The sequence below is a fragment of the Oncorhynchus mykiss genome, unplaced genomic scaffold (assembly GCF_013265735.2).
Source record: "Oncorhynchus mykiss isolate Arlee unplaced genomic scaffold, USDA_OmykA_1.1 un_scaffold_213, whole genome shotgun sequence".
Lineage (NCBI taxonomy): Eukaryota > Metazoa > Chordata > Actinopteri > Salmoniformes > Salmonidae > Oncorhynchus > Oncorhynchus mykiss.
The window spans coordinates 247,821-274,281 of record NW_023493684.1 but is presented as its reverse complement, the minus strand read 5'-3'; the positions used below and the strand labels follow the sequence as shown (position 1 = coordinate 274,281).

The window sequence follows — 26,461 nt, the reverse complement described above, 5'->3', positions numbered from 1 at the left end:
CTGGTGGCATTGTCATGCTGGAGGGTCATGTCAGGGTGAGCCTGTAGGAAGGGTACCACATGAGGGAGGAGGATGTCTTCCCTGTAACACACAGCGTTGAGATTGCCTGCAATGACAACAAGCTCAGTCCGATGATGCTGTGACACAACGCCCCAGACCATGACGGACCTCGATCCCGCTCCAGAGTACAGGCCTCGGTGTAACGCTCATTCCTTCGACAATAAACGCAAATCCGACCATCACCCCTGGTGAGACAAACCTCGACTCGTCAGTGAGGAGGACTTTTTGAATGAACACTTTTTGTCAGTCCTGTCTGGTCCAGCGACGGTGGGTTTGTGCCCATAGGCAATGTTGTTGTCGGTGATGTCTGGTGAGGACCTGCCTTACAACAGGCCTACAAGCCCTCAGTCCAGCCTCTCTCTTAGCTTTTCGAGGGCAGTCTGAGCACTGATGGAGGGATTGTGCGTTCCTGGTGTAACTTGGGCAGTTGTTGTTGCCATCCTGTACCTGTCCCGCAGGTGTGATGTTCGGATGTACCGATCCTGTGCAGGTATTGTTGCACGTGGTCTGCTACTGCGAGGATGATCAGCTGTCCGTCCTGTCTCCCTGTTGCGGTGTCTTAGGCATCTCACAGTACGGACATTGCAATTTATTGCCCTGGCCACATCTGGAGTCCTCATGCCTCCTTGCAGCATGCCTAAGGCACGTTCACGCAGATGAGCAGGGACCCTGGACATCTTTCTTTTGGTGTTTTTCAGAGTCCATAGAAAGGCCTCTTTAGTGTCCTAAATTTTCATAACTGTGACCTTAATTGCTTACCGTCTGTAAGCTGTTAGTGTCTTAACGACCAGGTGCTTGTTCATTCATTGTTTATGGTTAATTGAACAAGCATGGGAAACAGTGTTTAAACCCTTTACAATGAAGATCTGTGAAGTTATTTGGATTTTAACAATTTATCTTTGAAAGACAGGGTCCTGAAAAAGGGAAGTTTCTTTTTTTGCTGAGTTTAAAAAAAATTGAACACTGTTTTGGTTACTACATGATTCCAAATGTGTTATTTCATAATTTTGATGTCTTCACTATTATTCTACCAAGTAGAAATTGGTAAAAATTGAGAAACACCCCCCCCCCCCCCCCGTATCTGTCCTAAGCATGTTGTACCCCCCCTTCTCTCCACAGTGACTACCAGTACCTGAGCGAACACTTCCGGGAGGCCCATTACCTGTGTGAGGAGGGGCGCTGTGCTACGGAGCAGTTCACCCACGCCTTCAGGAGCCAGATCGACTACAAGGCCCACAAGGCCTCAGCACACAGCAAGAACCGAGCCGAAGCACGACAGAACCGACACATAGACCTGCAGTTCAGCTATGCCCCTCGCCAGACCCGACGCAACGATGGTGAGACTGGATACTGTGCTTTTCTGTCTAAACAAACTGGATTTCAGGCCTGCTTGGTAACAACACACTGTGTTCCTTCAAGGAGGCATGGTGTCTGGAGAGGACTATGAGGAGGCGAGGTCGGGTCGGGGGGGAAGAGGAAGGAGCCAAGGGAACCAACCGAACACCAGAGGTAGCTGGAGATACAACCGGTCAGTATGACATCATCACTATGAGACCACCATGACATCCGTGACACATCACACTAATCAACTTTAAGTAACGTTAAACCAGTTGATTTCAGTTAATTTGTCCAAAACATTGCTGGGTTGCACCCATTACTCTTATGGATTTCTAGCTAGCGGTGGCTAAAGTTAGCTGATCACTCTCAAGACATGCTAACCTCTCATCATTACAATAACAGGGGAGGTTAGCATTTTATATCATACCCCCAAGACATGCTAACCTCTCACCATTACTATAACAGGTGAGGTTAGCATTTTATATCATACCTCCAAGACATGCTAACCTTTCACCATTACAATAACAGGGAAGGTTAGCATTTTATATCATACCTCCAAGACATGCTAACCTCTCACCAGTACTATAACAGGGGAGGTTAGCATTTTATATCATACCCCCAAGACATGCTAACCTCTCACCATTACAATAACAGGGGAGGTTAGCATTTTATATCATACCCCCAAGACATGCTAACCTCTCACCATTACTATAACAGGGGAGGTTAGCATTTTATATCATACCTCCAAGACATGCTAACCTTTCACCATTACAATAACAGGGGAGGTTAGCATTTTATATCATACCCCCAAGACATGCTAACCTCTCACCATTACAATAACAGGGGAGGTTAGCGTTTTATATCATACCCCCAAGTAACGTAAACTCGCCCCATTCCGTACAAATGTGCGCAACCGCAACATTCAAACGAGGCTACAAAGAAAACTAATGGGACTGTAGCGACTGTGTTGACGGCAATCGGGGGTGTGAACTAGCGTAATTGCTGGACTATTTATTTATTTTATTGAACTTTACACAGCCTTTAAACGAAACACGGCTTGTAACAAAAATAAATAGGCTTTAACTAAACACGGCTTGTAACAAAAATAAATAGGCTTTTAAACAAAACACGGCTTGTAACAAAAATAAATAGGCTTTAACGAAACACGGCTTGTAACAAAAATTAAAACAGTAGCCTACCAAGAAAGTCATTGGTCACGATCTTCCTCCTCCTGTGCACTGAAACCACTGAAGTCATCTCCTTCGGTGTCGGAGTTGAATTGCTTCATCCGATGTTGGATGTATTACGGTAGGTTTCCATTCAAGCGTTGATCGACATGGTAACGGCTCTATAGTATTGGAGAAAAGTTGAGAAAACTGACCTTCCGTTACATCTCGACGTGTCGTAACGTACAGCAGCATTAAGCAACTATTTCTGTCTTACAACCTCTCTCCACCAGGTGTAGCACCTCTATCATCCTAGTCATTTTTTTCGTCATCATTGCATGCGATCATCATTCTCGAAGCCGCTGTTTACTTCTAAGATCACTTTAGAACCGCCCTAATAACCCGATTCAAATTCGACACAAACCTTCAAATAGGTATGTAATGACACATTATATAAACTCTTTACAGAGTTTTATTTACATTTTAGAGGCGATAAGGTGATAAGTTGGACAGATCGAGTGAAAAAAGCCATTTTCCCACACGACAACATCTGTCCTTCTCACTATCACGCATTAGTTTCGCTTCAACACCCGCCATTTTTAAAAAGACCCGACGGGGCTCATTGCCTGCTTGAATTATGCAGAAACAGGCAGCGTTTAGGTCATGTAATTGATTCTGTTGGAAAGGGGAGAAATTGTGCTTTTACAATGGTATTGACATTACAGTTGATCTGGAAGTATTACGTTTTGGGGGCGCTAAAATAAAGGCGATGTACGAGTTTACGTGAGTTTACGTTACTTGAAGTAGGCTACCCAACTCTCACCCACAGACACAAACAAACATTATCATGAACACGTAGCCCCAGCTTCACCATCTAAGTTAGCTAGCTAGTCAACTAGCAAGCTAGGCTGTTGGTTTATAAAAACCTAAACAAGTTACGAATGTATCTAGCCAGGCTAATGTTGGTTGCTAGCTAACCATGAGCTAGCTAGCTAGGTAACAGGCGTTTTCAATTTAAAAACTTGCTCAAGACAGTTCACAGGATTTAAACAACTGTAGCCAATTTATTAATTACTACATTTAGCTAACATTAGTTAATCCAGAGATTCTTACCTTTTGCCTGGATTCGTCAGTCTGGTCCAGATCATCACGGCCCTGGTGAGTGGCGTGAAGCTTGACAGGCGTTTCTAGTTCTGTATGATAGCCACATTAGCAGCTAACTAGCATATCATTTTTTGGGGTTGTAAATACAGGCGACTATATTGATACAAGTCACCTTGTCTTAGAGAGATTTACACAGTTACCACAACATCAGGCCAGGGTAAACCTCCATGGTTATCACAACATCAGGCCAGGGTGAGCCTCCGTGGTTATCACAACATCAGGCCAGGGTGAGCCTCCATGGTTATCACAACAGGGCCAGGGTGAGCCTACACCAAACAGTCCTTATTTGAAATGACTAATATCCACAATGAATAAAAATGAATTGTGGATAAACAATTGGAACCGTTTGCGTGTTTCACCAGTGTTTTTGGGGTATTATGACTCTGTGATAGACTATAACAGTGCTGTGTTTTGGTAGTGAGGAGGAGGACAGGGAGTTGGCAGTAGCAGTCAGAGCCTCTTTGATGCAGCAGAGGAGACAGGAGGACGGAGGACGAGACACCCAGGACAGGAGCGCAGCGCCCAAACACCGCAAAGAGGAGAGGATGGAGAGGCCCGAGCGGATGGAGCGGCCCGAGCGGATGGAGCGGCCCGAGCGGATGGAGCGGATGGAGAGGCCCGAGCGGATGGAGCGGATGGAGAGGCCCGAGCGGATGGAGAGGCCCGAGCGGATGGAGAGGCCCGAGCGGATGGAGCGGCCCGAGCGGATGGAGAGGCCCGAGCGGATGGAGAGGCCCGAGCGGATGGAGCGGCCCGAGCGGATGGAGAGGCCCGAGCGGATGGAGAGGCCCGAGCGGATGGAGCGGCCCGAGCGGATGGAGCGGCCCGAGCGGATGGAGACTGAGGAGAGACACAGGAGTGTTCCTGTCAAACCTCCAGCAGAAGCTCCCCCAGTGAGGACCATGAAGAGTAACCCTCTGACAGGAGACGACTTTCCAGCTCTCCTGGGGGCTGCAGCACCCACACTGAGGTACACACACACACACACACACACACACACACCGAGGTGAAGGTGTATACCAGCTGTGTTATCATTTATGTGTATATTACACTGTAAAGCCCCCCACCGGCCCTCCTGTCCCCGGCCCAGGTCTCTTTGTTGTGATGTATAGTACCAGTCAACAGTTGGGACACCTACTCATTCCAGGGGTTGTCTTTATTTGTACTATTTTCTACATTGTAGAACAATAATGAAGACGTCAAAACTATGAAATAACACATATGGAAACAAGAATGACCAGAACCCTAATTTTTGATGACTTGATGACTCATGTAGTAACCAAAAAAGTGTTAAACAAAATCAAATTTATTTTATATTTGAGATTCTTCGAAGATGCCTTGATGACAGCTTTGCACACTCTTGGCATTCTCTCAACCAGCTTCTTAAGGTAGTCACCTGGAATGCTTTTCAATTAACAGGTGTGCCTTGTTAAAAGTTAATTTGTGAAGTTTCTTTCCTTAATGCATTTGAGCCAATCAGTTGTGTTGTGACACAGTAGGGGTGGGAAACAGAAGATGGCCCTATTTGGTAAAAGACCAAGTCCATATTATGTTAAGAACAACTCAAATAAGCAAAGAGAAATGACAGTCCATCATTACTTTAAGACATGAAGGTCAGTCAATACGGAAAATCAAGAAAGTCAAGATTCTTCGACGAAAGTTTCTTCAATGCAGTCGCAAAAACCATCATTATGAAGCTGGCTCTCATGAGGACCACCACAGGAAAGGAAGACCCAGAGTTCCCTCTGCTACAGAGGATACGTCCATTAGAGTTAACTGGCTCTCATGAGGACCGCCACAGGACAGGAAGACCCAGAGTTACCTCTGCTACAGAGGATCAGTCCATTAGAGTTAACTGTCTCTCATGAGGACCACCACAGGAAAGGAAGACCCAGAGTTCCCTCTGCTACAGAGGATAACTTAATTATAGTTACCAGCTTCAGAAATTGCAGCCCAAATAAATGCTTCACAGAATTCAAGTAACAGACACATCTCAACATCAACTGTTCAGAGGAGATTGTGTGAATCAGGCCTTCATGGTCAAATTGCTGCAGAGAAACCACTACTAAAGGACACGAATAAGAAGAGACTTGCTTGGGCCAAGAAACACGAGCAATGGACATTAGACTGGTGGAAAGCTGTCCTTTGGTCTGATGAGTCCAAATTTGAGATTTCTGGTTCCAACTGCCGTGTCTTTGTGAAATGCAGAGATGGGTGAACGGATGATCTCCGCATGTGTGGTTCCCACCGTGAAGCATGGAGGAGGTGGTGTTTTTTTTAATTCAAGGCACACTTAACCAGCATGGCTACCACAGCATTCTGAAGTGATACGCCTTCCCATCTGGTTTGCGCTTAGTGGGACTATCTTTTCTTCAACAGGACAATGACCCAACACACCTCCAGGCTGGTTAAGGGCAATTTGATGAAGGAAAGTGATGAAGTGCTGCATCAGATGACCTGGCCTCCACAATCACCTGACCTCATCCCAATTGAGATGGTTTGGGATGAGTTGGATCGCAGAGTGACGGAAAAGCAGCCAACAAGTGCTCAGCATATGTGGGAACTCCTTCAAGACTGTTGGAAAAGCATTCCTCATGAAGCTGGTTGAGAGAATGCCAAGACTGTGCAATGCTGTCATCAAGGCAAAGGGTGGCTGCTGTTGAAGAATCTCAAATATACAATATATTTAGATTTAACACTTTGTTATTTCATAGTTTTGATGTCTTCACTTATTAAATAGTAAACATAAAGAAAAACCCTTGAATGAGTAGGTGTGTCCAAACTTTTTACTGGTATTGTATGTTACCGGTATATACATTAATGTGTGTGTTACAGTGTAAAGCCCCCCCCCCCCAGCCCTCCTGACCCCCCCCCCAGGTCTCTCTGTAGTGATGTATGCTATAGGTTTATATATTGTGTGTTAGTGTTAAGCCCCCCCAGGTCTCTCTCTAGTGATGTATGTTATATTGTGTGTGTTACAGTGTAAAGCCCCCCCAGGTCTCTGTAGTGATGTATGTTATAGGTTTATATATTGTGTGTTAGTGTTAAGCCCCCCCAGGTCTCTCTCTAGTGATGTATGTTATATTGTGTGTGTTACAGTGTAAAGCCCCCCCAGGTCTCTGTAGTGATGTATGTTATAGGTTTATATATTGTGTGTTAGTGTAAAGCCCCCCCAGGTCTCTGTAGTGATGTATGCTATAGGTTTATATATTGTGTGTTAGTGTTAAGCCCCCCCAGGTCTCTCTCTAGTGATGTATGTTATATTGTGTGTGTTACAGTGTAAAGCCCCCCCAGGTCTCTGTAGTGATGTATGCTATAGGTTTATATATTGTGTGTTAGTGTTAAGCCCCCCCAGGTCTCTCTCTAGTGATGTATGTTATATTGTGTGTGTTACAGTGTAAAGCCCCCCCCCAGGTCTCTGTAGTGATGTATGTTATAGGTTTATATATTGTGTGTTAGTGTTAAGCCCCCCCAGGTCTCTCTCTAGTGATGTATGTTATATTGTGTGTGTTACAGTGTAAAGCCCCCCCCCCCAGCCCTCCTGACCCCCCCCCCCAGGTCTCTCTGTAGTGATGTATGCTATAGGTTTATATATTGTGTGTTAGTGTTAAGCCCCCCCAGGTCTCTCTCTAGTGATGTATGTTATATTGTGTGTGTTACAGTGTAAAGCCCCCCCAGGTCTCTGTAGTGATGTATGTTATAGGTTTATATATTGTGTGTTAGTGTTAAGCCCCCCCAGGTCTCTCTAGTGATGTATGTTATAGGTATATATATTGTGTGTGTTACAGTGTAAAGCCCCCCCCAGCCCTGAAGACTCCAGCCCAGGTCCCTCTGAAGGAGGATGACTTCCCCAGTCTATCTGCTGCCATGGTTATGACCCCCATGACCCCTGCCTACTCCGCCCAACCCAGGAAGCACTCCTCCTTCCAAGAAGAAGACTTCCCCGCCCTGGTCTCTAAGATCCGCCCTCCCAGACCAGCGGGCGGAGCTACCTCAGCCTGGAGCCAAGCCAGCAGCAGCAACACCTCCAAGACGGTCATCCTTCCCTCCTCTTCCTCTAGACCTCCCCCTAACAACCCTCCTCTCCCCCTCCCCGCCGGCCCCCAGCTCCTCTCCTCCTCCTCTTCCTCTAGGAGGAAAAAGCACCCCATCCGCCGCCCCTCCCCCCCATCTGATGATGACAATTGCGTTGCCAAGACGATGCAGGAGCACCGAGCAGTTCCAACCATGTTGGATATCTCCTCTCTTCTCATCGTCAAAGGACCCTCTAAATCTGCCTCTAAGCCCCTCCCATTGACAGCTAAGCCCCTCCCACCAACCGCCAAGCCTCCCTCACTGACAGATAAGCCCCTCCCACTGACCTCTAAGCCCTCCCCCGTGACATCTAACCCCACTCCTATTCCCGCCCCAAGCCCCACATCCAAGACAGCCAAGAAGAAGAAACAGGCCACGCCCCCTCCGTCATCATTTGGGAACCAAGTTCCTGTCCTCATGGAAACGGTCTCCAGGGTACAGAAGGAGAACGTTCCGGAGAGCCACGCCTCCAAGCCACTGGTTGCTATGACGACGGCAACAGTTAAAACCGCTGTAAAAGCAAAGGTCAAAGCAAGTGGATTGGCTAACGGCCACCTGGATAAACCAGTCACAGTGGCCCCCCTCCCTAAAGCCCAGCCGGAACCCCCCCTGGAGGTAGAGGAGGAGTTCCCTGCCCTCATCTCCAAGAAACCTCCCCCAGGTACATAACATAACTATCCCAATTCATATTTGCTCTACACAATACATTTCTATGTGCCAGTTGTGCAGTATTACCCCTGGGGGGGGTTTTGTGCAGTATTACCCCTGGGGGGGGGTTGTGCAGTATTACCCCTGGGGGACTTTTGTGCAATATTACCCCTGGGGGGGGGGGGGGGGGTTGTGCAGTATTACCCCTGTGGGGAGTTTTGTGCAGTATTACCCCTGTGGGGAGTTTTGTGCAGTATTACCCCTGGGGGGAGTTTTGTGCAGTATTACCCCTGGGGGAGTTTTGTGCAGTGTTACCCCTGGGGGGGGGGGGTTGTGCAGTATAACCCCTGGGGGGGTTAGGGGGGGGTTTGTGCAATATTACCCCTGTGGGGGTTTTGTGCAGTATTACCCCTGGGAGGGGTTTTGTACAGTATTACCCCTGGGGGGGGTTGTGCAGAATTACCCCTGTGGGGGTTTTGTGCAGTATTACCCCAGGGAGGGGTTTTGTACAGTATTACCCCTGGGGGGGGTTGTGCAGTATTACCCCTGGGAGGGGTTTTGTGCAGTATTACCCCTGGGAGGGGTTTTGTGCAGTATTACCCCTGGGAGGGTCAGGGGGTGTTTTGTGCAGTATTACCACTGGGGGGGTTAGGAGGGGTTTTGTGCAGTATTACCCCTGGGAGGGGTTTTGTGCAGTATTACCCCTGGGGGGGGGGGGGTTGTGCAGTATTACCCCTGGGAGGGTTAGGAGGGGTTTTGTGCAGTATTACCCCTGGGAGGGTTAGGGGGGGTTTTGTGCAGTATTACCACTGGGGGGGTTAGGAGGAGTTTTGTGCAGTATTAACCCTGGGGGGGGGGGGGGGGGGGGGGGGGTTGTGCAGAATTACCCCTGGGGGGGGTTGTGCAGTATAACCCCAGGGGGGGTTAGGGGGGTTTTGTGCAGTATTACCCCGGCGGGGGTTAGGGGGGATTTTTGTGCAGTATTACCCCTTAGGGGGGGGGGGGGGGGGGGGGGGGGTTGTGCAGTATTACCCCTGGGAGGGTTGGGGGGGTTTGTGCAGTATTACCCCTGGGAGGGTTAGGGGGGGTTTTGTGCGGTATTACCCCTGGGAGGGTCAGGGGGGGTTTTGTGCGGTATTACCCCTGGGAGGGTTAGGAGGGGTTTTGTGCAGTATTACCCCTGGGAGGGTTAGGGGGTTTTTGTGCAGTATTACCACTGGGGGGGGGGGGGGGGGTTGTGCAGTATAACCCCTGGGGGGGTTAGGGGGGGTTTTGTGCAATATTACCCCTGTGGGGGTTAGGGGGGGTTTTGTGCAGTAATACCCCTGGGAGGGGTTTTGTACAGTATTACCCCTGGGGGGGGTTGTGCAGAATTACCCCTGGGAGGGGTTTTGTGCAGTATTACCCCTGGGAGGGGTTTTGTGCAGTATTACCCCTGGGAGGGGTTTTGTGCAGTATTACCCCTGGGAGGGTTAGGGGGTGTTTTGTGCAGTATTACCACTGGGGGGGTTAGGAGGGGTTTTGTGCAGTATTACCCCTGGGGGGGGGGGGGTTTGTGCAGTATTACCCCTGGGAGGGTTAGGGGGGGTTTTGTGCAGTATTACCACTGGGGGGGTTAGGAGGGGTTTTGTGCAGTATTACCCCTGGGAGGGGTTTTGTGCAGTATTACCCCTGGGAGGGTTAGGGGGTGTTTTGTGCAGTATTACCACTGGGGGGGTTAGGAGGGGTTTTGTGCAGTATTACCCCTGGGGGGGGGGGTTTGTGCAGTATTACCCCTGGGAGGGTTAGGGGGGGTTGTGCAGTATTACCCCTGGGAGGGTTAGGAGGGGTTTTGTGCAGTATTACCCCTGGGAGGGTTAGGGGGGGTTTTGTGCAGTATTACCCCTGGGAGGGTTAGGAGGGGTTTTGTGCAGTATTACCCCTGGGAGGGTTAGGGGGGGTTTTGTGCAGTATTACCACTGGGGGGGTTAGGAGGAGATTTGTGCAGTATTACCCCTGGGGGGGGGTTAGGGGGGATTTTTGTGCAGTATTACCCCTTGGGGGGGGGGGGGGGGGGGGTTGTGCAGTATTACCCCTGGGAGGGGTTTTGTGCAGTATTACCCCTGGGAGGGGTTTTGTGCAGTATTACCCCTGGGAGGGGTTTTGTGCAGTATAACCCCTGGGGGGGTTAGGGGGGGGTTTGTGCAGTATTACCCCGGGGGGGAGTTAGGGGGGATTCTTGTGCAGTATTACCCCTGGGAGGGGTTTTGTGCAGTATTACCCCTGGGAGGGTTAGGGGGGGTTTTGTGCAGTATTACCACTGGGGGGGTTAGGAGGGGTTTTGTGCAGTATTACCCCTGGGAGGGGTTTTGTGCAGTATTACCCCTGGGGGGGGGGGGGGTTGTGCAGTATTACCCCTGGGAGGGTTAGGAGGGGTTTTGTGCAGTATTACCCCTGGGAGGGTTAGGGCGGGTTTTGTGCAGTATTACCACTGGGGGGGTTAGGAGGAGATTTGTGCAGTATTACCCCTGGGGGGGGTTAGGGGGGATTTTTGTGCAGTATTACCCCTTGGGGGGGGGGGGGGGGTTGTGCAGTATTACCCCTGGGAGGGGTTTTGTGCAGTATTACCCCTGGGAGGGGTTTTGTGCAGTATTACCCCTGGGAGGGGTTTTGTGCAGTATAACCCCTGGGGGGGTTAGGGGGGGGTTTGTGCAGTATTACCCCGGGGGGGGTTAGGGGGGATTTTTGTGCAGTATTACCCCTGGGAGGTGTTTTGTGCAGTATTAACTCTGGGAGGGGTTTTGTGCAGTATTACCCCTGGGGGGGGGGGGTTGTGCAGTATTACCCCTGGGGGGGTTAGGAGGGGTTTTGTGCAGTATTACCCCTGGGGAGGGGTTTTGTGCAGTATTACCCCGGGGGGGGGGGTGGTGTTTTGTATTGGTCTATGAGGGCGTAACGTCTCAGCAGTGAGGATGTGTTGGTCTATGAGGGCGTAACGTCTCAGCAGTGAGGATGTGTTGGTCTATGAGGGCGTAACGTCTCAGCAGTGAGGATGTGTTGGTCTATGAGGGCGTAACGTCTCAGCAGTGAGGATGTGTTGGTCTATGAGGGCGTAACGTCTCAGCAGTGAGGATGTGTTGGTCTATGAGGGCGTAACGTCTCAGCAGTGAGGATGTGTTGGTCTATGAGGGCGTAACGTCTCAGCAGTGAGGATGTAACGTCTCAGCAGTGAGGATGTGTTGGTCTATGAGGGCGTAACGTCTCAGCAGTGAGGATGTGTTGGTCTATGAGGGCGTAACGTCTCAGCAGTGAGGATGTGTTGGTCTATGAGGGCGTAACGTCTCAGCAGTGAGGATGTGTTGGTCTATGAGGGCGTAACGTCTCAGCAGTGAGGATGTGTTGGTCTATGAGGGTGTAACGTCTCAGCAGTGAGGATGTGTTGGTCTATGAGGGCGTAACGTCTCAGCAGTGAGGATGTGTTGGTCTATGAGGGTGTAACGTCTCAGCAGTGAGGATGTGTTGGTCTATGAGGGCGTAACGTCTCAGCAGTGAGGATGTGTTGGTCTATGAGGGCGTAACGTCTCAGCAGTGAGGATGTGTTGGTCTATGAGGGCGTAACGTCTCAGCAGTGAGGATGTGTTGGTCTATGAGGGCGTAACGCCTCGGCAGTGAGGATGTGTTGGTCTATGAGGGCGTAACGTCTCAGCAGTGAGGATGTGTTGGTCTATGAGGACGTAACGTCTCGGCAGTGAGGATGTGTTGGTCTATGAGGGCGTAACGTCTCAGCAGTGAGGATGTGTTGGTCTATGAGGGCGTAACGTCTCAGCAGTGAGGATGTGTTGGTCTATGAGGGCGTAACGTCTCAGCAGTGAGGATGTGTTGGTCTATGAGGGCGTAACGTCTCAGCAGTGAGGATGTGTTGGTCTATGAGGGCGTAACGTCTCAGCAGTGAGGATGTGTTGGTCTATGAGGGCGTAACGTCTCAGCAGTGAGGATGTGTTGGTCTATGAGGGCGTAACGTCTCAGCAGTGAGGATGTGTTGGTCTATGAGGGCGTAACGTCTCAGCAGTGAGGATGTGTTGGTCTATGAGGGCGTAACGTCTCAGCAGTGAGGATGTGTTGGTCTATGAGGGCGTAACGTCTCAGCAGTGAGGATGTGATGGTCTATGAGGGCGTAACGTCTCAGCAGTGAGGATGTGTTGGTCTATGAGGGCGTAACGTCTCGGCAGTGAGGATGTGTTGGTCTATGAGGGCGTAACGTCTCAGCAGTGAGGATGTGTTGGTCTATGAGGGCGTAACGTCTCAGCAGTGAGGATGTGATGGTCTATGAGGGCGTAACGTCTCAGCAGTGAGGATGTGTTGGTCTATGAGGGCGTAACGTCTCGGCAGTGAGGATGTGTTGGTCTATGAGGGCGTATCGTCTCAGCAGTGAGGATGTGTTGGTCTATGAGGTCGTAACGTCTCAGCAGTGAGGATGTGTTGGTCTATGAGGGCGTAACGTCTCAGCAGTGAGGATGTGTTGGTCTATGAGGGCGTAACGTCTCAGCAGTGAGGATGTGTTGGTCTATGAGGGCGTAACGTGTTGGTCTATGAGGGCGTAACGTCTCAGCAGTGAGGATGTGTTGGTCTATGAGGGCGTAACGTCTCAGCAGTGAGGATGTGTTGGTCTATGAGGGCGTAACGTCTCAGCAGTGAGGATGTGTTGGTCTATGAGGGCGTAACGTCTCAGCAGTGAGGATGTGTTGGTCTATGAGGGCGTAACGTCTCAGCAGTGAGGATGTGTTGGTCTATGAGGGCGTATCGTCTCAGCAGTGAGGATGTGTTGGTCTATGAGGTCGTAACGTCTCAGCAGTGAGGATGTGTTGGTCTATGAGGGCGTAACGTCTCAGCAGTGAGGATGTGTTGGTCTATGAGGGCGTAACGTCTCAGCAGTGAGGATGTGTTGGTCTATGAGGGCGTAACGTCTCAGCAGTGAGGATGTGTTGGTCTATGAGGGTGTAACGTCTCAGCAGTGAGGATGTGTTGGTCTATGAGGGCGTAACGTCTCAGCAGTGAGGATGTGTTGGTCTATGATGGCGTAACGTCTCAGCAGTGAGGATGTGTTGGTCTATGAGGGCGTAACGTCTCAGCAGTGAGGATGTGTTGGTCTATGAGGGCGTAACGTCTCAGCAGTGAGGATGTGTTGGTCTATGAGGGCGTAACGTGTTGGTCTATGAGGGCGTAACGTCAGCAGTTTGGACCTCAGCCATTTTATTTATTGACATTTAAGTATTAATTTTTTAGCCAATCGCATGGCGAATCATTGTTCTATCTAAACCGCTGTGGAATATGCAATAACCAAAAATATTGTATATTCAGTTGTTTTGATGCTGGTGTTGAACACCGAAAGTAAAAGACGCAGAAACTAAGCATAAGAACAGGGAGCATAGAAATAGGTCACAGAACAGTCCTACCGCTTCTTAGACTTGCCGTCACTGATAATGACAGATCTTTAACATACTTTTCTATGTGAATTTAGTTGTGTGACCAAAGTTCCAAATTGCAGCTTTAAGTTGGGGTTATGGAGGATAGTAACAGTGATAATGTAGTGATGTTGACAATGCTGTTTGTCTCTAGGTTTTAAGTTGGGGTTATGGATGAAAGTAACTGTGATAATGTAGTGATGTTGACCATGCTGTTTGTCTCCTCCAGGCTTTAAAAGTTCCTTCGTCCTGAAGAGTTCTGCCCCCCCCAGAAACCTGTCCCCCCCTCGCCCCGGCCAGGGCAGCGCCACCCCTCCCAGTAAGCCCCCCCCAGGGTTTACCGGCATCCCCCTCAACAGCAACGTGGTGGAGCCTGCCCCCCCTGCATCCAGCCCCCGGTGAGACAGACAGACCAGACATCACCTTTACAGACCAACCATCACATCACCTTTACAGACCAACCATCACATCACCTTTACAGACCAGCCATCACCTTTACAGACCAGCCATCACCTTTACAGACCAGCCATCACCTTTACAGACCAGCCATCACCTTTACAGACCAGACATCACCTTTACAGACCAGACATCACCTTTACAGACCAGACATCACCTTTACAGACCAGACATCACCTTTACAGACCAGACATCACCTTTACAGACCAGACATCACCTTTACAGACCAGACATCACCTTTACAGACCAGACATCACCTTTACAGACCAGACATCACCTTTACAGACCAGACATCACCTTTACAGACTAGACATCACCTTTACAGACTAGACATCACCTTTACAGACCAGACATCACCTTTACAGACCAGACATCACCTTTACAGACCAACCATCACATCACCTTTACAGACCAACCATCACATCACCTTTACAGACCAGACATCACCTTTACAGACCAGACATCACCTTTACAGACCAGACATCACCTTTACAGACTAGACATCACCTTTACAGACTAGACATCACCTTTACAGACCAGACATCACATCACCTTTACAGACCAGACATCACCTTTACAGACCAGACATCACCTTTACAGACACCAGACATCACCTTTACAGACTAGACATCACCTTTACAGACTAGACATCACCTTTACAGACCAACCATCACATCACCTTTACAGACCAACCATCACATCACCTTTACAGACCAACCATCACATCACCTTTACAGACCAGACATCACATCACCTTTACAGACCAGGCATCACATCACCTTTACAGACTAACCGTCACATCCCCTTTACAGACCAGACGTCACATCCCCTTTACAGACCAGACATCACATCCCCTTTACAGACTAACCGTCACATCACCTTTACAGACTAACCGTCACATCCCCTTTACAGACTAACCGTCACATCCCCTTTACAGACTAACCGTCACATCCCCTTTACAGACTAACCGTCACATCCCCTTTACAGACTAACCGTCACATCCCCTTTACAGACTAACCGTCACATCCCCTTTACAGACTAACCGTCACATCACCTTTACAGACTAACCGTCACATCCCCTTTACAGACCAGACGTCACATCCCCTTTACAGACTAACCGTCACATCCCCTTTACAGACTAACCGTCACATCCCCTTTACAGACTAACCGTCACATCCCCTTTAGACTAACCGTCACATCCCCTTTACAGACTAACCGTCACATCCCCTTTAGACTAACCGTCACATCCCCTTTACAGACTAACCGTCACGTCACCTTTACAGACGTCACGTCACCTTTACAGACGTCACGTCACCTTTACAGACGTCACCTTTACAGACGTCACCTTTACAGACGTCACCTTTACAGACCAGACGTCACCTTTACAGACCAGACGTCACCTTTACAGACCAGACGTCACCTTTACAGACCAGACGTCACCTTTACAGACCAGACGTCACTTTTACAGACCAGACGTCACATCACCTTTACAGACTAACCGTCACATCACCTTTACAGACCAGACGTCACGTCACCTTTACAGACCAGACGTCACGTCACCTTTACAGACCAGACGTCACGTCACCTTTACAGACCAGACGTCACGTCACCTTTACAGACCAGACGTCACCTTTACAGACCAGATGTCACGTCACCTTTGCAGACCAGACGTCACGTCACCTTTACAGACCAGACGTCACGTCACCTTTACAGACCAGACGTCACGTCACCTTTACAGACCAGACGTCACGTCACCTTTACAGACCAGACGTCACGTCACCTTTACAGACCAGACGTCACGTCACCTTTACAGACCAGACGTCACGTCACCTTTACAGACGTCACGTCACCTTTACAGACGTCACGTCACCTTTACAGACGTCACGTCACCTTTACAGACGTCACGTCACCTTTACAGACCAGACATCACATCACCTTTACAGACCAGACCAGACATCAGCTTTACAGACCAGACCAGACATCAGCTTTACAGACCAGACATCACCTTTACAGACCAGACATCACCTTACCTTTACAGACCAACCATCACCTTTACAGACCAACCATCACCTTTACAGACCAACCATCGCATCACCTTTACAGACCAGACATCACATCACCTTTACAGACCATACATCACCTTTACAGACCAGACATCACCTTACCTTTACAGACCAACCATCACCTTTACAGACCAACCATCACATCACCTTTACAGACCAGACATCACATCACCTTTACAGACCAGACATCACCTTTAGATCAACCATCACATCCCCTATACAGACTAACCGTCACATCCCCTTTACAGACTAACCGTCACATCCCCTTTACAGACTAACCGTCACGTCACCTTTACAGACTAACCGTCACGTCACCTTTACAGACTAACCGTCACATCCCCTTTACAGACTAACCGTCACATCCCCTTTACAGACTAACCGTCACATCCCCTTTACAGACTAACCGTCACATCCCCTTTACAGACTAACCGTCACATCCCCTTTAGACTAACCGTCACATCCCCTTTACAGACTAACCGTCACATCACCTTTACAGACTAACCGTCACATCACCTTTACAGACTAACCGTCACATCCCCTTTACAGACTAACCGTCACATCCCCTTTACAGACTAACCGTCACGTCACCTTTACAGACCAGACGTCACCTTTACAGACGTCACGTCACCTTTACAGACCAGACGTCACCTTTACAGACCAGACGTCACCTTTACAGACCAGACGTCACCTTTACAGACCAGACGCCACCTTTACAGACCAGACGCCACCTTTACAGACCAGACGTCACCTTTACAGACCAGACGTCACCTTTACAGACCAGACGTCACCTTTACAGACTAACCGTCACATCACCTTTACAGACTAACCGTCACATCACCTTTACAGACTAACCATCACATCACCTTTACAGACCAGACGTCACCTTTACAGACCAGACGTCACCTTTACAGACCAGACGTCACGTCACCTTTACAGACCAGACGTCACGTCACCTTTACAGACGTCACGTCACCTTTACAGACCAGACGTCACCTTTACAGACCAGACGTCACCTTTACAGACCAGACGTCACCTTTACAGACCAGACGTCACCTTTACAGACCAGAAGTCACCTTTACAGACTAACCGTCACATCACCTTTACAGACTAACCGTCACGTCACCTTTACAGACCAGACGTCACGTCACCTTTACAGACCAGACGTCACATCACCTTTACAGACCAGACGTCACCTTTACAGACCAGACGTCACCTTTACAGACCAGACGTCACCTTTACAGACTAACCGTCACGTCACCTTTACAGACTAACCGTCACGTCACCTTTACAGACTAACCGTCACGTCACCTTTACAGACTAACCGTCACGTCACCTTTACAGACCAGACGTCACATCACCTTTACAGACCAGACGTCACATCACCTTTACAGACCAGACGTCACATCACCTTTTCAGACCAGTCACAGACCACTACATCACATTTACAGACATCACAGACCACTACATCACATTTACAGACCAGACAGGCCACCACCTTTACACACACCAGACAGGCCACCACCTTTACACACACCAGACAGGCCACCACCTTTACAGACACCAGACAGACCACCACCTTTACAGACACCAGACAGGCCACCACCTTTACAGACACCAGACAGGCCACCACCTTTACACACACCAGACAGGCCACCACCTTTACAGACACAAGACAGGCCACCACCTTTACACACACCAGACAGACCACTACCTTTACAGACACCAGACAGGCCACCACCTTTACAAACACCAGACAGGCCACCACCTTTACAGACACAAGAAAGGCCACCACCTTTACAGACACAAGACAGGCCACCACCTTTACAGACACAAGACAGGCCACCACCTTTACAGACACCAGACAGACCACCACCTTTACACACACCAGACACAAGACAGGCTAACACCTTTACAGACACAAGACAGGCTAACACCTTTACAGACACCAGACAGGCCACCACCTTTACACACACCAGACACAAGACAGGCTAACACCTTTACAGACACCAGACAGGCCACCACCTTTACAGACACCAGACAGGCCACCACCTTTACAGACACCAGACAGGCCACCACCTTTACAGACACCAGACAGGCCACCACCTTTACAGACACCAGACAGGCCACCACCTTTACAGACACCAGACAGGCCACTACCTTTACAGACACCAGACAGGCCACTACCTTTACAGACACCAGACAGGCCACTACCTTTACAGACACCAGACAGTCTACTACCTTTACACACACCAGACAGACCACCACCTTTACACACACCAGACAGACCACCACCTTTACACACACCAGACAGGCCACCACCTTTACAGACACCACACACCAGACAGGCCACCACCTTTACAGACACAACAACACATATTTGATTCAAACTGTGTGTTCTAAATGACTCCATATGGGGGGTGTTCAGCTCTCCCCAGTCCCCGGGGGTGTACCTGGCTCCAGAGAACTTCCAGCAGAGGAACATGGAACTGATCCAGTCCATTAAGAACCTCCTGCAGAACGACCAGTCACGATTCAACCAGTTCAAGGACTACTCTGGACAGTTTAGACAGGTAAGGCCTGACTCCTAACCTTGACTCCTAACCTTGACTCCTAACCTTGACTCCTAACCTTGACTCCTAACCTTGACTCCTAACCTTGACTCCTAACCTTGACTCCTAACCTTAACCCCTCTAACCCTGACTCCTAACCTTAACCCCTCTAACCCTGACTCCTAACCTTAACCCCCCTAACCCTGACTCCTAACCTTAACCCCCTAACCCTGACTCCTAACCTTAACCCCCCTAACCCTGACTCCTAACCTTAACCCCCCTAACCCTGACTCCTAACCTTAACCCCCCTAACCCTGACTCCTAACTTTAACCCCCCTAACCCTGACTCCTAACTTTAACCCCCCTAACCCTGACTCCTAACCTTAACCCCCCCTAACCCTGACTCCTAACCTTAACCCCCCCTAACCCTGACTCCTAACCTTAACCCCCCCTAACCCTGACTCCTAACCTTAACCCCCCCCTAACCCTGACTCCTAACCTTAACCCCCCTAACCCTGACTCCTAACCTTAACCCCCCTAACCCTGACTCCTAACCTTAACCCCCCTAACCCTGACTCCTAACCTTAACCCCCCTAACCCTGACTCCTAACCTTAACCCCCCTAACCCTGACTCCTAACCTTAACCCCCTAACCCTGACTCCTAACCTTAAACCCCTAACCCTGACTCCTAACCTTAACCCCCCTAACCCTAACCCTGACTCCTAACCTTAACCCCCCTAACCCTGACTCCTAACCTTAACCCCCTAACCTTGACTCCTAACCTTAACCCCCCCTAACCCTAACCCTGACTCCTAACCTTAACCCCCCTAATCCTGACTCCTAACCCTGACTCCAAACACTCAGTAAGGCCAGCAGACTAATATTCCTATAGACCCAGTAAGACCAGCAGGCTAATGTTCCTATAGACTCAGTAAGACCAGCAGGCTAATGTTCCTATAGACTTAGTAAGAACGGCAGGCTAATGTTCCTATAGACCCAGTAAGACCGGCAGACTAATGTTCCTATAGACCCAGTAAGACCATCAGGCTAATGTTCCTATAGACCCAGTAAGACCATCAGGCTAATGTTCCTATAGACCCAGTAAGACCAGCAGGCTAATGTTCCTATAGACCCAGTAAGACCAGCAGGCTAATGTTCTAATAGACCCAGTAAGACCAGCAGGCTAATGTTCCTATAGACCCAGTAAGACCAGCAGGCTAATGTTCCTATAGTCCCAGTAAGACCAGCAGGCTAATGTTCCTATAGACCCAGTAAGACCAGCAGGCTAATGTTCCTATAGACCCAGTAAGACCAGCAGGCTAATGTTCCTATAGACTCAGTAAGACCAGCAGGCTAATGTTCCTATAGACTTAGTAAGAACGGCAGGCTAATGTTCCTATAGACCCAGTAAGACCGGCAGACTAATGTTCCTATAGACCCAGTAAGACCATCAGGCTAATGTTCCTATAGACCCAGTAAGACCATCAGGCTAATGTTCCTATAGACCCAGTAAGACCAGCAGGCTAATGTTCCTATAGACCCAGTAAGACCAGCAGGCTAATGTTCTAATAGACCCAGTAAGACCAGCAGGCTAATGTTCCTATAGACCCAGTAAGACCAGCAGGCTAATGTTCCTATAGTCCCAGTAAGACCAGCAGGCTAATGTTCCTATAGACCCAGTAAGACCAGCAGGCTAATGTTCCTATAGACCCAGTAAGACCAGCAGGCTAATGTTCCTATAGACCCAGTAAGACCAGCAGGCTAATATTCCTATAGACCCAGTAAGACCAGCAGGCTAATGTTCCTATAGACCAGCAGGCTAATATTCCTATAGACCCAGTAAGACCAGCAGGCTAATGTTCCTATAGACCAGCAGGCTAATGTTCCTATAGACTCAGTAAGACCAGCAGGCTAATGTTCCTATAGACCCAGTAAGACCAGCAGGCTAATGTTCCTATAGACCCAGTAAGACCAGCAGGCTAATGTTCCTATAGACCCAGTAAGACCAGCAGGCTAATATTCCTATAGACCCAGTAAGACCAGCAGGCTAATGTTCCTATAGACCAGCAGGCTAATGTTCCTATAGACCAGCAGGCTAATGTTCCTATAGACCAGCAGGCTAATGTTCCTATAGACCAGCAGGCTAATGTTCCTATAGACCAGCAGGCTAATGTTCCTATAGACCCAGTAAGACCAGCAGGCTAATGTTCCTATAGACCCAGTAAGACCAGCAGGCTAATGTTCCTATAGACCCAGTAAGACCAGCAGGCTAATGTCCCTATAGACCCAGTAAGACCAGCAGGCTAATGTTCCTATAGACCCAGTAAGACCAGCAGGCTAATGTTCCTATAGACCCAGTAAGACCAGCAGGCTAATGTTCCTATAGACCCAGTAAGACCAGCAGGCTAATGTTCCTATAGACCCAGTAAGACCAGCAGGCTAATGTTCCTATAGACCAGCAGGCTAATGTTCCTATGGACCCAGTAAGACCAGCAGGCTAATGTTCCTATAGACCCAGTAAGACCAGCAGGCTAATGTTCCTATAGACCCAGTAAGACCAGCAGGCTAATGTTCCTATAGACCAGCAGGCTAATGTTCCTATAGACCAGCAGGCTAATGTTCCTATAGACCCAGTAAGACCAGCAGGCTAATGTTCCTATAGACTCAGTAAGACCAGCAGGCTAATGTTCCTATAGACCCAGTAAGACCAGCAGGCTAATGTTCCTATAGACCCAGTAAGACCAGCAGGCTAATGTTCCTATAGACCCAGTAAGACCAGCAGGCTAATGTTCCTATAGACCCAGTAAGACCAGCAGGCTAATGTTCCTATAGACCCAGTAAGACCAGCAGGCTAATGTTCCTATAGACCCAGTAAGACCAGCAGGCTAATGTTCCTATAGACCCAGTAAGACCAGCAGGCTAATGTTCCTATAGACCCAGTAAGACCAGCAGGCTAATGTTCCTAAAGACTCAGTAAGACCAGCAGGCTAATGTTCCTATAGACCCAGTAAGACCAGCAGGCTAATGTTCCTATAGACCCAGTAAGACCAGCAGGCTAATGTTCCTATAGACCCAGTAAGACCAGCAGGCTAATGTTCCTATAGACCCAGTAAGACCAGCAGGCTAATGTTCCTATAGACCCAGTAAGACCAGCAGGCTAATGTTCCTATAGACCCAGTAAGACCAGCAGGCTAATATTCCTATAGACCAGCAGGCTAATGTTCCTATAGACCCAGTAAGACCAGCAGGCTAATATTCCTATAGACCAGCAGGCTAATGTTCCTATAGACCCAGTAAGACCAGCAGGCTAATGTTCCTATAGACCCAGTAAGACCAGCAGGCTAATGTTCCTATAGACTCAGTAAGACCAGCAGGCTAATGTTCCTATAGACTTAGTAAGAACGGCAGGCTAATGTTCCTATAGACCCAGTAAGACCGGCAGACTAATGTTCCTATAGACCCAGTAAGACCATCAGGCTAATGTTCCTATAGACCCAGTAAGACCATCAGGCTAATGTTCCTATAGACCCAGTAAGACCAGCAGGCTAATGTTCCTATAGACCCAGTAAGACCAGCAGGCTAATGTTCTAATAGACCCAGTAAGACCAGCAGGCTAATGTTCCTATAGACCCAGTAAGACCAGCAGGCTAATGTTCCTATAGTCCCAGTAAGACCAGCAGGCTAATGTTCCTATAGACCCAGTAAGACCAGCAGGCTAATGTTCCTATAGACCCAGTAAGACCAGCAGGCTAATGTTCCTATAGACCCAGTAAGACCAGCAGGCTAATATTCCTATAGACCCAGTAAGACCAGCAGGCTAATGTTCCTATAGACCAGCAGGCTAATATTCCTATAGACCCAGTAAGACCAGCAGGCTAATGTTCCTATAGACCAGCAGGCTAATGTTCCTATAGACTCAGTAAGACCAGCAGGCTAATGTTCCTATAGACCCAGTAAGACCAGCAGGCTAATGTTCCTATAGACCAGCAGGCTAATGTTCCTATAGACCAGCAGGCTAATGTTCCTATAGACCAGCAGGCTAATGTTCCTATAGACCAGCAGGCTAATGTTCCTATAGACCCAGTAAGACCAGCAGGCTAATGTTCCTATAGACCCAGTAAGACCAGCAGGCTAATGTTCCTATAGACCCAGTAAGACCAGCAGGCTAATGTCCCTATAGACCCAGTAAGACCAGCAGGCTAATGTTCCTATAGACCCAGTAAGACCAGCAGGCTAATGTTCCTATAGACCCAGTAAGACCAGCAGGCTAATGTTCCTATAGACCCAGTAAGACCAGCAGGCTAATGTTCCTATAGACCCAGTAAGACCAGCAGGCTAATGTTCCTATAGACCAGCAGGCTAATGTTCCTATGGACCCAGTAAGACCAGCAGGCTAATGTTCCTATAGACCCAGTAAGACCAGCAGGCTAATGTTCCTATAGACCCAGTAAGACCATTAGGCTAATGTTCCTATAGACCAGCAGGCTAATGTTCCTATAGACCAGCAGGCTAATGTTCCTATAGACCCAGTAAGACCAGCAGGCTAATGTTCCTATAGACTCAGTAAGACCAGCAGGCTAATGTTCCTATAGACCCAGTAAGACCAGCAGGCTAATGTTCCTATAGACCCAGTAAGACCAGCAGGCTAATGTTCCTATAGACCCAGTAAGACCAGCAGGCTAATGTTCCTATAGACCCAGTAAGACCAGCAGGCTAATGTTCCTATAGACCCAGTAAGACCAGCAGGCTAATGTTCCTATAGACCCAGTAAGACCAGCAGGCTAATGTTCCTATAGACCCAGTAAGACCAGCAGGCTAATGTTCCTATAGACCCAGTAAGACCAGCAGGCTAATGTTCCTAAAGACTCAGTAAGACCAGCAGGCTAATGTTCCTATAGACCCAGTAAGACCAGCAGGCTAATGTTCCTATAGACCCAGTAAGACCAGCAGGCTAATGTTCCTATAGACCCAGTAAGACCAGCAGGCTAATGTTCCTATAGACCCAGTAAGACCAGCAGGCTAATGTTCCTATAGACCCAGTAAGACCAGCAGGCTAATGTTCCTATAGACCCAGTAAGACCAGCAGGCTAATATTCCTATAGGCCAGCAGGCTAATGTTCCTATAGACCCAGTAAGACCAGCAGGCTAATATTCCTATAGACCAGCAGGCTAATGTTCCTATAGACCCAGTAAGACCAGCAGGCTAATGTTCCTATAGACCCAGTAAGACCAGCAGGCTAATGTTCCTATAGACCCAGTAAGACCAGCAGGCTAATGTTCCTATAGACCAGCAGGCTAATGTTCCTATAGACCAGCAGGCTAATGTTCCTATAGACCCAGTAAGACCAGCAGGCTAATGTTCCTATAGACCAGCAGGCTAATGTTCCTATAGACCCAGTAAGACCAGCAGGCTAATGTTCCTATAGACCCAGTAAAACCAGCAGGCTAATGTTCCTATAGACCCAGTAAGACCAGCAGGCTAATGTTCCTATAGACCCAGTAAGACCAGCAGGCTAATGTTCCTATAGACCCAGTAAGACCAGCAGGCTAATGTTCCTATAGTCCCAGTAAGACCAGCAGGCTAATGTTCCTATAGACCCAGTAAGACCAGCAGGCTAATGTTCCTATAGACCCAGTAAGACCAGCAGGCTAATGTTCCTATAGACCCAGTAAGACCAGCAGGCTAATGTTCCTATAGACCCAGTAAGACCAGCAGGCTAATGTTCCTATAGACCCAGTAAGACCAGCAGGCTAATGTTCCTATAGACCCAGTAAGACCAGCAGGCTAATGTTCCTATAGACCCAGTAAGACCAGCAGGCTAATGTTCCTATAGACCCAGTAAGACCAGCAGGCTAATGTTCCTATAGACCCAGTAAGACCAGCAGGCTAATGTTCCTATAGACCCAGTAAGACCAGCAGGCTAATATTCCTATAGACCAGCAGGCTAATGTTCCTATAGACCCAGTAAGACCAGCAGGCTAATATTCCTATAGACCAGCAGGCTAATGTTCCTATAGACCCAGTAAGACCAGCAGGCTAATGTTCCTATAGACCCAGTAAGACCAGCAGGCTAATGTTCCTATAGACCAGCAGGCTAATGTTCCTATAGACCAGCAGGCTAATGTTCCTATAGACCCAGTAAGACCAGCAGGCTAATGTTCCTATAGACCAGCAGGCTAATGTTCCTATAGACCCAGTAAGACCAGCAGGCTAATGTTCCTATAGACCCAGTAAAACCAGCAGGCTAATGTTCCTATAGACCCAGTAAGACCAGCAGGCTAATGTTCCTATAGACCCAGTAAGACCAGCAGGCTAATGTTCCTATAGACCCAGTAAGACCAGCAGGCTAATATTCCTATAGACCAGCAGGCTAATGTTCCTATAGACCCAGTAAGACCAGCAGGCTAATATTCCTATAGACCAGCAGGCTAATGTTCCTATAGACCCAGTAAGACCAGCAGGCTAATGTTCCTATAGACCCAGTAAGACCAGCAGGCTAATGTTCCTATAGACCCAGTAAGACCAGCAGGCTAATGTTCCTATAGACCAGCAGGCTAATGTTCCTATAGACCAGCAGGCTAATGTTCCTATAGACCCAGTAAGACCAGCAGGCTAATGTTCCTATAGACCAGCAGGCTAATGTTCCTATAGACCCAGTAAGACCAGCAGGCTAATGTTCCTATAGACCCAGTAAAACCAGCAGGCTAATGTTCCTATAGACCCAGTAAGACCAGCAGGCTAATGTTCCTATAGTCCCAGTAAGACCAGCAGGCTAATGTTCCTATAGACCCAGTAAGACCAGCAGGCTAATGTTCCTATAGACCCAGTAAGACCAGCAGGCTAATGTTCCTATAGACCCAGTAAGACCAGCAGGCTAATGTTCCTATAGACCCAGTAAGACCAGCAGGCTAATGTTCATATAGACCCAGTAAGACCAGCAGGCTAATGTTCCTATAGACCCAGTAAGACCAGCAGGCTAATGTTCCTATAGACCCAGTAAGACCAGCAGGCTAATGTTCCTATAGACCCAGTAAGACCGGCAGGCTAATGTTCCTATAGACCCAGTAAGACCAGCAGGCTAATGTTCCTATAGACCCAGTAAGACCAGCAGGCTAATGTTCCTATAGACCCAGTAAGACCAGCAGGCTAATGTTCCTATAGACCAGCAGGCTGATGTTCCTATAGACCCAGTAAGACCAGCAGGCTAATGTTCCTATAGACTCAGTAAGACCAGCAGGCTAATGTTCCTATAGACCCAGTAAGACCAGCAGGCTAATGTTCCTATAGACCCAGTAAGACCAGCAGGCTAATGTTCCTATAGACCCAGTAAGACCAGCAGACTAATGTTCCTATAGACCCAGTAAGACCAGCAGGCTAATGTTCCTATAGACCAGCAGGCTAATGTTCCTATAGACCCAGTAAGACCAGCAGGCTAATGTTCCTATAGACCCAGTAAGACCAGCAGGCTAATGTTCCTATAGACCCAGTAAGACCAGCAGGC

At 48.7% G+C, this 26,461-nt stretch overlaps 1 protein-coding gene across 2 annotated transcripts in view; it reads left to right on the top strand.

Annotated features, from left to right (window-relative positions):
- LOC110511661 (E3 ubiquitin-protein ligase ZNF598) overlaps positions 1 to 26,461 on the top strand; it is a 54,627-nt gene that overhangs the window by 10,684 nt on the left and 17,482 nt on the right. Inside the window, exons 5-10 of one of the 2 annotated variants that reach the window (XM_036972953.1) lie at positions 1,180 to 1,397; positions 1,483 to 1,588; positions 4,147 to 4,698; positions 7,517 to 8,463; positions 14,121 to 14,289; positions 18,836 to 18,980. In XM_036972953.1, coding sequence (XP_036828848.1) covers positions 1,180 to 1,397; positions 1,483 to 1,588; positions 4,147 to 4,698; positions 7,517 to 8,463; positions 14,121 to 14,289; positions 18,836 to 18,980 — 2,137 coding nt within the window. Of the gene's footprint in view, positions 1 to 1,179; positions 1,398 to 1,479; positions 1,589 to 4,146; positions 4,699 to 7,516; positions 8,464 to 14,120; positions 14,290 to 18,835; positions 18,981 to 26,461 lie in introns of both variants that reach the window. The other variant, XM_036972952.1, reaches the window with a different exon arrangement.